The 11,807-nt window shown below is 32.8% G+C and overlaps 1 protein-coding gene across 1 annotated transcript in view; it reads right to left on the bottom strand.

Moving 5' to 3' along the window:
• MAPK10 (mitogen-activated protein kinase 10) overlaps positions 1-11,807 on the bottom strand; it is a 263,310-nt gene that overhangs the window by 48,283 nt on the left and 203,220 nt on the right. Inside the window, exon 6 of the mRNA XM_081813138.1 lies at positions 6,220-6,407. Within this exon, the coding sequence (XP_081669264.1) occupies positions 6,220-6,407 (188 nt within the window). The remainder of the gene's footprint in view (positions 1-6,219; positions 6,408-11,807) is intronic.

Below are 11,807 nucleotides of genomic sequence, written 5' to 3'. Positions count from 1 at the left end.
AATGAAACATTCGATGAAGGGTTAGTATCCAAAATACATAAAGAACCGATACCACTCAACACTCAGAAGCAATTTAAAAATGGGCAGAAGAAATGAATAGACATTTCTCTGAAGAAGACATACAGATGACCAACAGACACATGAAAAGATGCTCACCATCACTCATCAGGGAAATGCAAATCAAAACTACAATGAAATCACCTCACACCTGTCAGAATGGCTAAAACAAAACACAAGAAACAAGTGTTGACAAAGAAGTGAAGAAACAGGAATTCTCATGCTCTATTGGTGGGAATGCAGACTGGTGCAGCCACTATGGAACACAGTATGGAGGTTCCTCAGAAAGTTAAAAATAGAACCACCCTATGATCCAGTGATTGCACTACTGGGTATTTATCCAAAGAATACAAAAACTAATTCAAATGGATACATGCACCCCATGTATTGCAGCACGATTTACAATAGCCAAATTATGGAAGCAGTCCAAATGTTCATCAACAGATGAATGGATAAAAAGAAGTGGTATATCCAATGGAATATTATTCAGCCATAAGAAGAATGAAATCTTCCCATTTGCAATGACATGGATGGAGCTAGAGAGTATAATGCTAAGCGAAATAAGTCAGAGGAAGTCAAATACCATATGATTTCACTCATATGTAGAATTTAAGAAACAGAACAAATGAGCAAAAGAAAAAAAGAGAGACAAACCAAGAAACAGATTCTTATAGAAAACAAACTGATGGTTACCAGAGGGGAGGGAGAGGGAGGATGGCTGAAATAGTTGATGGGGCTTAAAAAGTGCACTTATCAAGAAGAGCACTGAATAATGTATAGAATTGTTGAATCACTCTATTGCACACCTGAAATTAATAGAACACTGTATGTTAAGTATACTGGAATTAAAATTAAAAACTTAATAAAGGTGACAAAAAGAAATAAGAAAAACAGAGTGTTCTGGTATATTTCAAAATGGTTCCTTTTCCCTTCCCGCTATGGGAAAAATGAGACAATTTTTCCCTGGTATTTTCTGTAGGAAACTGATCAAGTCCCTGGAGGTAAATCTAACCAGGTTATGGTTCCACATGACTGGCTCTCCCTGGAGTTTTTAAATCTGAGAGTTGTTCACAGTGAGTTTCTAGAAATTTGTCAATTATAGTCCAGATTTTTCTACCCTTGACATGGATCCCTATATTTGCCTGTTTCTCTTGGTTGGCGGCAGTAGCTTTCTCTGTGTCTTTCCCTCTTTTGCAGATCCAAGAGAGTTGATGATTTTCAATCTGTTCAGCTTTTTTACTTCTTGTTAGAATGGAGAGATGACTTCTAAGCTTCTTACATGTAGAACTGGAAACCAAGTCTATTTGATTTGATATTATTATGAGACATTATATTCATATTTTTATTTTCATATAATTTGTTGTTGATGTGGAAAAATAAACCTGATTTTTAATGTTGAAAAAAGAAAAATAATCTTAAAATAAAGGGCCAAATTGTAAGAAGTAGTGGTAAGCTGAGAAAATGATAGAATTCTTTCATATAAAGGTGAATCTAAACAAACGCTAACTGTATGCAATATTATAATAATATTGTCAATTCATGAGGCTAAGGAAAAAGAACTAAAATACTGGGCACAGATAGCATATTTAAATTGGTACAGTAATGACCTAAATTAGTTTGTGCTAAGATCATTTTGTGCAGAAGGATAAAATTACCCAAATTAAAAAGGCAATGTCCCACATATTGAACTATGGATTTAATACAGTTCCAGTATAAATACCAATAGGGATCTTAGCAAGCCAATTCTTTTTTTTTTTTTTTTAAGATTTTATTTATTTATCTGACAGAGATAGACACAGTGAGAGAGGGAATACAAAGCAGGGGCTTGGGGGAGGGAGAAACAGGCTTTCTGCTGAGCAGGGAGCCCGATGCGGGGCTCGACACCAGGACCCCGGGATCACGACCTGAGCCGAAGGCAGACGCTTAACGACTGAGCCACCCAGGCACCCCTTAGCAAGCCAATTCTAAAATGTTTACGGAAAAGCAATGATTCACTAATAGCTATGATACTTCTGAAGAAAGCAAAAAAGCTGAGATATTTACCTTACCTGATATATGTATACATTATACATTTGTATTAAGAAAGGGTAGTAGTGGTATAAATATAGACAAACAGACCAGTGGAATAAAACATAGGGCTCAGAATCTAATACTTTCTCCCTCAATATGTGGAAACTTATGACAGTAAGACTTATAGACCACTAAAGAAAGAATAAGCTAGGGCGCCTGGGTGGATCAGATGGCTAAGCGTCCGCCTTCGGCTCAGGTCATGATCCCGGGGTCCTGGGATCGAGTCTCGCATCGGGATCCCTGCTTCTTGGGAGACTGCTCCTCCCTCTGCTTCTCTCTCTCTCTCTCTGTTTCTCATGAATAAATAAATAAAATCTTTAAAAAAAAAAAAGAAAGAAAGAATAAGCTGGTCAATAAATGGAACTGAAATAAAGTAAATTAGATCCCTCTTTAACACCAAACACAAAAATCAATTCCAAGTGAACTAAAGGTTTAAATGTAAAAGATTAATCTTTAAAACATTCATAGTAAAATTACAAGAGAATATAAAGGCATAAAAGGATTCTTAAGACATAAAAATACATGCACTATTAAAAAAAAGATGGCCAAATTAAAAAATCACTATAAAATAAAATGGGAAAATAATCTAAATACAGGGAGAAGTTATTTGCAACACATAAAACTGACAAAGAATATGTGTCAGAATATATAATGAACTCCTACTAATGAATTTTTAAAAAATACAATAAAAAATGTTTTTAAAAAAGAAACTTTACCAAGGGGAAAATACTAATGGCCAATAAGCATAAGAAAAGATGCTTAGCCCCCCTTGTAGTTAAGAAAATATAAATTAAGCCTCCAATGAAATAGTATTTTATATCTAAGAGATTGGTAATGAATTTAAAAACAAATCTGACAATACCAAGAGTTGGTGACAATGTGGAGTAGAAGTTATATTTATATATTGCTACTCTAGAAATCAATCTGATGTTAGTCAGGTTTTCAATGTGCACCCTTATGCACCCAGGCATTTATCATTAAAAAAAAACCAAACCCTTTCCCATGTGCTCCTTTCCCATGTAACTCCCATGAGATATATATTCATAGCTTCATTGTTTATAAAAGCAAAAGCAAAAACAAAAAAACTGAATATATTCCAAAGTCTATTTATAGGAGAATGAACTCACTATGGACTATTCAGAGACTGCAATACTTTACAGCAATGAAAATGAATGAACTATCTAATGGATCAACATGAACAAATCTCAAAAATTTAATGTTAACTTCAACAAAAAGCAAGCAGCAAAATAATGTGTCTTGTGCAATATGTAAAACATATAAATCTAAACCTATATGCTGCTTAGAGATAAATATACCTGTGGTAAAATATAAAGAAAGTCAAGAAGATTGTAAAAATATGTATTTAGGACCTCTGGGGAGAGTGAAGGATATGACTGGGGAGACACAAAAAGACTCAAAGATATTGGTAATGTTCTATTTTTTAATCTGAGTGATAGTATAATGCGTATTCATTTTATTGATCTTCAAAAGCTATATATTCAATATTAATTCACTTGATAATACAAAATATTTTGCAATTTTTAAAGTAAGAATTTCTGCTATGATGAAATTTATTAGATCTCTCAAATGTATTTCAATAGTTGAGTTCTGATTCTTCTGTAGAGTTAAAAACATTTGATTTGAAAAAATTCAGTTAATATATACTTAAAAATACATTTACTAATTAAGTAGCATATAAATATATAACATTTTAAAAACTGCTTTTAGCTATCTAAATTTCTCAATGCTAAAAATAACATGTTGAAATTTTTTAGACATAGATAAAGGGGATAAGGCCTTATTAATATTCTAAGTTTTGCTGTTGAATTGGTTTATATATTAAGAAGACATGCATAGCACATATTGCAAGGATTTCTAGCAATCATTTATTTTGAGAATGCCTTCATATAAGTGAGGATATGTTGATTAAAATAACATGACTTCTTATGATGTATTGTATGGATGTATAATATACATATTATATATCTCTAACCCCATTTTAAAGGTTCTATTTAACTAATAGACTTAGATACAATTTTATTGCCTCTTCAGAGAACTCATTGCTAATAATAGGGAATATAAAAAATAATCTGTCTTGCATTTTAAGTGTTTAACCTTATGATAATCAGTGTTCATAATTTTTTTACTTGAAAAAGAATGATTTAAACTTTAACCAACATGTTTGAAATCATTAAAAGACCACATCCTACACTCAGAGGAGCCATTTTAGAAAATAATTAGCATTGCCCTTCAAGAAATTTACAAGTGTATCCCTATAAGAACTCCAGAAATAACTCAATATAAAAATATCAAGCTCAGTCATTGAGAGGGCATCTATTATGAGATTTTAACATTAGTAGCAGCCTAAAGCTTTACTTACAAGGGATTTTAATACCCAAGTTAGAAATGATATCCAATCAACTTCTCCCCAAAAATGGATTCTAAGAAATATTAATCTGTACTTAATAACTCCATTGTGGAAATCTGATTTGATTTTTTAAAAAGAAAATGAGAGGAAAGTAATGAAAATCAACCATTTTAATTTAGAGGTGGCAAATAATCATTTCAGTCACCACAATGAACTGAAAAAGCAGAGTACAAAGTTAACAGATTGAGTCTATTTTCATCAAATGCATAAAATTAGCCAAAACTTAAGAACTGTTTCATGTTCATGTCCAAAGGCCAAAGTAAAGTTTAAAATTCCTTGGAAATTAAAAAAATCCTGTTTCTTAGAAATCTGAAGGAATTTAGTTTTTATCAAGCCAACTGACTTTGAAACAGCATTAACATAAACATGAATGTGGCAAATTTATTGATGTTATTTAATAAAATGTATATGTAGAAGACAAAACTGCAATATAGACAGAAAAACTTGAAAAATAAATGTGTCATAAATAAGAGTAGAAAAAAGAATAGAAGTAAAAACAATGTAACTTTATTTTTACTAAATAAAACTTTTTAGGTCAGTTCTTTCATTCAACAAAAATTAATTGAGTGCCTAACTCAGTCATTTCCCAAACTGGTCCTTTAATACATACAGAGAGTACATGTATGAAACTATATATATCCATATAAGTAATATATTATTCCCCAAAGCAAATAGCTAATCGTAATATGGTTAGGATACCCTATATTAGTAATTAGGTTTACTTTAATTATACATTAAAACCCCATTATTATAGGTTTGATTTTATTTTTAAATCATAGTCATTTAAGCAGAGGTTTTATCCTTAATATGATGAAGACATAGTATCTTCATAAGTGACTGAGTGTAGAATATTTAACTAACTTAAGAAAATAAATTATTACATATCCATATACCAATAACACAGTGTCTGTATCTATTTAATACTGAAGAGCCTCTGGAATCTTTACTTGCTAACTATTAGCTGCCTAAGAGAAGATCAGTTTTACTTACTCAAGTGACAGAAATTTGTTTTTTCAGATATTTTATATAATCATTATTAACTAATGAGGTTTTAATTTTTGCACTTGTTAATAATGTAGAAAAAATAAAAACAGGAATTGGATCTATTATTCCTAGAAATGAAGTAAATGACAAAAAGAATTTTAAAAGAAGTTGGTCAATTTAAAAATGAAATTCATATGCATGCTTTCTGAATATGTGTTAATATAAACCTATTTCATATTTGAGGGTGAAAATAAATCTGATTAAAGATTTCCATGTCAAGTGAATATTTCTTGAAAGCATAAATCTCCAGTCTTAAAACTGAAATATTTTGTTTATTACCTAGCTATGAAAATAACTTAATTTTAAAACACATACACCCCTTCAAAAAAAAAAAAATAGGCGCATAGCACTGTTACTAGTTTCATAGGACTGAATTTTAAGGCAGGCCTTTTGAAAGCGTGCTGAATATTTCATATTTGATACTTGTATTATCCACATAAGATCGAGCTAGGAGACAAGGTCAGACTACCACGATGCCAGCTGTAAATATTTGACACTGGAGTCACTTAGAACCCCTCTAAAGGCGGTGAATATATACCATCAGCAGTGTTGTGTTTGAGACCAAAGGGAATTGATTGAGAATGACACCCATAGAGACCACTGGCTGCTAAGAAGGATACGATCAGTGCCAGGAAACAGCACTGCACCTTTTATCATTTCTCCCATGATGCACCCTACTGACCACATGTCAACTGAAAACAAAAATGAAATGAAGATAAACAAGAAGATAGGAATAGAACAGCGAATAAGTGAAAACACTTGGCTACCCATGCCATAGAGCAATGGTCTGACCTTCCACTGACTGGCTCAGAGGCCAGTCTCATGATCATTAGTGTTTTAAAACAGCGAAATAGGGAGAACACAAGAATGTCAGGGCCCTCTCTGCTATGCAACTGAACTTACAGTGCCACTCAATGCTACTTAATGCATGATACTATCATTTTGCAATTATAATTCAATGATTAATTTAGTTTCTGATTTAAAAGGTCTAATTTGCATTCATCTACTAGAATCCTACTGATTTGTATTGTAAATTATTCTAGATTGTCTTAATATGGGAAACATGCAAATTGGTTTCTTTTTTATTCTTTCATATACCATATTTGAAAAAAAAAAAAAAAGCTGAGCTGCCAGCAACCTCAAAAGAAAGGGTTTCTTTTACAAAACACATTTACTCTTATTTATAAATATGAATAAATTTCTGGAAGTGAAATGCCAGTTCAAGAATGAATGTTTTGAAATATGCTGGCTCAGTTTCATTGACTCCCATCAAAGGAGCGTGTTTCTAAACAGGAAGCCTTGTCTTATTCTTATAAACATGGTTGCTTTAAAATGGTAAGAAATACTGGCTTTCAAAATGGGATAGTTCAACATGAAATGAACATGATTCAAAGAGCTGACACTTCTCAGACTATGAATCCAAAGAAACTTGGAATTCAAGGTAAAATTACTATAGTTTCTCTGCTATTGCCAGTTATCATCCAGAACTTAAAACCAGTAAGCTAGGGCAGAGGGTACACAGGGAGGGGCAAAATGGGAAAAGGCGAAGCAAGAAAGTAAAATCTCTCTCTTTAACTATACTTGGTTACTCACGTGTTCCTATTGAAAAGTCAGAAAGAGAGATAGGTCATTCTTAAGGGGGAAGGTAACCTAGAAGAATAAAGGATGTTGAGGGGGAGCAAATAGGAAAAGGCATTAAAATAGCAGTACACCCTAATTTTGCTCCACTTACTCTTCAAATCACATTTTGTAATTTGGCAGTGACCTTAAAGAATTCCTCATGAGATTCTTTCCAATGTGAAAATCTCACTCAAAGTTTCCTTGTGACTTAACACCTGAACAGAGTGATCACTGCAAAGAAATGGTTACAGCTTTGAAGGTGATAAGCAAACCAAGAGAAGCAAATTTGTTTTGCTTCCATTTTAGGAAAGCATGTGACATGCAAAAATATCAGGGAAAGATAGAGCAAACAGTTGTGCACCCCTTTATTATTAATGCATTTGTAATTATGGATAATATCTGTCTCACAAGATTTGGTATTGTGAGAATCTTTGATTAAAGGAAAAAAGAAAAAAGATCTCTGAAAATGCATTTGTTTTGGAATTGCAAGTTTTCTTATCATACTGTCCAAAGTGACCAGTCTAAGTTGCTATTTACAGTGTATCTATTTTTATAGATATTGTGGAAGACAAAGACAAAAAAATACAGGGAGATAAAAACTCAATAAGCAGGATTTTCTCTTGCCTGTACCCATTCAAACACTTGGAAAAGGTGGCTTCTGCCACAAACAGAATCTGGGAGTATTTGTATCTGGGAGTTAGAAAGCATCTATTTCTGTTTTTTATTTAATGAAAAAAAAGTCTCTTCTATATTATCTCTGGCAGATACTCATTTTTTCTGCTGCAGAACCAACCCCATTGCTTTTTAACTCTATAACCTTGGTCAAGGTACTTCATCTCTCTAAATATAAACTTCATCCTCTAAAATGTGGATGGTAAATAGTATTTATCATGTAAAATTTTTAAAAAAGATTTGAAAGGACTATGCCTGGTAAAGATCCTTGTACATTGCCTGGTACATAGTAAGTATGAATTATATATTGGAATTAAATATATTCTGGACAGTTTTATTTATTTAACATTTGTTTAATATTATATTTAGATGCAATAAAGAGAACTTTCCAATGAGGGAAACTCACAGTTCATTGGGTGATCTTTTCACTGTTAAAACCATTTAAAAAGGCATTCCACATATTCGATCACAGCTGTCTCTATGGAACTTCTTTCCATTATTTAAAAAGCAATTGCCCTGCTTCTTCATCTAAGTAATAATCTTAACTTATGTGAATATAGCCTATGATCCTTTGCCACTCCCTTCCTAAAACTGACAAATTTTCATCTTTCAGACTAAAATCCCTTGTCTTTCACTCCCTCATATATGCCTTTAAACAATGGCAATGACAATAACAACAGGTGATCTAAATGGAATCTTAGTCCTTATGCTGCTTCAGTCTCAAACAGTTCTAGACAGTTGTTGGTTTAATAATTGGTACGAATAATTGGCCTATCTTCCAGTTCTCCTTTGTGTGGCTCTGCTGGATATAGATATTTCAAAGTAAAAGGAAACCATTTTTTGGAAATGTATCTTCATGTCCGAACCGAAAATAGACTTAATAGATCATAAAGCTTTTCATAAAAATAATGCAGAGATAAAAACCCTAGATCTGAACTACTGAATATAATGAATTCTGTTTTCTCTATTTTAAAGAACCTTTCTGAGTAACAATACCCTAGAAGCCTTTCCAATTTCTCATTCCCATTTAACCTTACCCATTATTCATTATTCCTACAGACTCTCCATGCTTATACCACCAAAGTGCTAAGCCTTGTGCTTAGAAATAATACACTCTATCATTATGAATTACAAACATGGAATATATGCACATTTATATGGATCTTCATATACTCAAGACAAGATTATTTCTCAAGATAAACTCATTGCACCAGATTTTGTGAATTATTCATCACAACTAAAACAGGAAATAGGTAATAAAAGAATCTGATACTAAATCTTGTTGGAACAGGGAGGTGGGGGTTGGTGGTAAGCCTTCTCCCAACTAATATACATATCGGCTTATTAGCAAGGAGACTAGATTATTTAATGAGATTTTCAAGATACTCCAATGAATACTAATCGTGCATAGACCTGAGAAGAAATCAGCAAATTCGATTACTGTTGAAAACTGGATTTTGATGCTTTCTGAGACTGCCTGATATAATATTTGGGTCTCTGTTAGAGTTTTGTACATTAATGCTGCCCAATGAGAATTCTGGTTGTTTTTTTGATTCTGATTTATTACATTTTCTCTCCCATCATCAGTATCCCCATAGGCAGAAAGGAAATTCGTTTGCAATGGTGACACTCAGAAACTGAGGCATTTTCCCTAGAAGGGATGTTAAGTAAGTTTTGGTGTTACTAAATTATGGTGATTAATTTTCTAAGTGAGAAAATCTCAAGTGTCATCGTATCGTTTGTCAGGCATTAAATTATGCTAAGTTATCTTTTTTTCTGTTCTAGCCAAGAGATAGAAATGATATAACGTAGGCTCTGGCAGCTTAAATCTAAATAAAGAAAGCATTCTATTGCTATTTCCACTTTCTGTCCAATGGCTTGGGTTGTAACCTACAGTGAAATATTTTTTGGACTATGTGAATTTCTATCTAGCAACCTGGCAAATGTCTCCCAATCTAGGAGATTGTGTGACTCTGGTAACACAACTGTGAGACCACATTGCTTTTCTCCCGCACCTAACTATATCTTTACTTGGCATAGGATTCAGACAATGTGCTTTGATAAATTTTCTTTCAAAGCATACCTCAAAATACAATAGCAAGAAGATTTCATATGATTTTCTAACATCGTAACACCATTTCTTTGGAAAGTTTGTTTCAAAAGTTATAAATTTAGATATTTAACAAGAGCATACTGTTTTAAACTTCAGTGGAAAAATGGAATTATAAAAGAAACATATATATTTTGCACATGTAAATCTAAATAAGAAAAATAACATTTATGGAATGTTACATATTCTAATGCCAGGAAATCAAAGGAAGATTTTCTCCTTGAGGCTACCCATTCAACTTGCTTTTCTTGCTTTAGAACTTCTATGTCATTATATTATTAATTTTTACCCTTTATTTAAAACACTTTATATTTCTGATTTGCTTTTTTACAAAACAGAAAAAATCCATTGGAACTTACAGCAAAGCTGTAAAAACTTTTAGCTTCATATTAAATTACAAGTAAAACAATAGACTAATAAACTTACAAAATATTTTGCCATAAAAAAGACCTAAATAATTTTTTTATTGCACCAATATGTTTTAAATGTCATCTTTCAAAATCCATGTAATTCTGTAGTGTATAGAAGTAAGTAATTCAAAGAAATCCTAATGTTGAAAAATGTGTTTTCTTTAAACGTTTCCTTTCCCTTTTCATTGTTCTGATCAATAAACAGCAAACACCGGCTCCAGATGTCTCATAGTATTACCAGTGTTGGTATCTTCACTTCATTCTGTACATCAGGTTCCAGAAATATTTTGGTGAGTGGCAAACTTTATTTTTCTTTCTTTTTACTGTTGTCTAATTCACAGATAATTTTTGTTTCTCATCCTTTGATAGAAATTTTGTATTCTAGGTAGCCTTTTAGTTCTTTTCTTTTCTTTCTTTCTTTTTTTTTATTTATCTAATTCAATTTGAAGGTTATTTGGGCTGGAGTGTCCCCAAACTAATTAACTTTATAACATAAATATTGTTTCTTAGCTTTGAGGGTATTTATAGGTATGTGCATGTGTGTAAACATCTAATGTTTTATCACCACAGCAATCCTGTAAGATAGGGAGAAGAGGTATTTTATAAAGTAAATTAAAATTTAGGGGGGGGGTCACATGACCAAAGTGAACAGGACCAGAAGCCAGTTCTTGGAGCCCTATTCCAGTATAAGTTTGACTTTCATTGGACTGCAGAAGGGAGAAAGAGTGTTGCACACAGTAGGTATCACTGTTCACAAACTCTGTCCTAAGGGCCACCTGGGGCCAGGACAGTTTCAATGGAATATCATAGTAATGACTAAAGAATGTGTTTTATTGTTTGTAGTCTTCCCCCTCAATATTTCACTGCATTTAAAAAAAAATCACTCAGTACGTTGTCTACAGAACTATAGAGGGATAGGGAAAAATAAATGCTTTTAAACTTTTCTGTATGCATTTCCAGGAGACAGGGAACTTCTGGGTAGTCCTAGTGGAGCTTTGTGAATGCTAGCGCTCAGTAGCTACTCTCTGAGACATCAAGGGGTCAAGGTCCAGCTCCTCAATTTCTTGCCTTCCGTTCCACCTTGGAAGTCCATCTTGGCTTGCTGCTCCCTTGCAATCTATCTCTCTGAACTCCTTTTATGACCATCATGCTTTATCCCGCCCTCTGGTGTACTCTGGCCTAGTCTCAACTTCCCGGGAGAGGGATTTTCCTCTTATAACCCTGTCCTCCTTCCATCTTTTTAGATCACTTCGATCTGGAGTTCCCACTCTAGTGATTCCTGTCTTACTCAGATTTTCTCAAAATAATAATAAAAGAGTAATAAACAAATTAATGGTGAAATATAGTCTTTTAAACAAGTATAAAGAAATAAAGGTGAAAAGGCTTATTTTTTTTA

Source organism: Leptonychotes weddellii, chromosome 2 (assembly GCF_054177405.1).
Source record: "Leptonychotes weddellii isolate Sample4059 chromosome 2, ASM5417740v2, whole genome shotgun sequence".
NCBI classification, from domain to species: Eukaryota; Metazoa; Chordata; class Mammalia; order Carnivora; family Phocidae; genus Leptonychotes; species Leptonychotes weddellii.
Note: the sequence above shows the minus strand (reverse complement) of the source record. Positions and strands in the feature narration are given on the sequence as shown.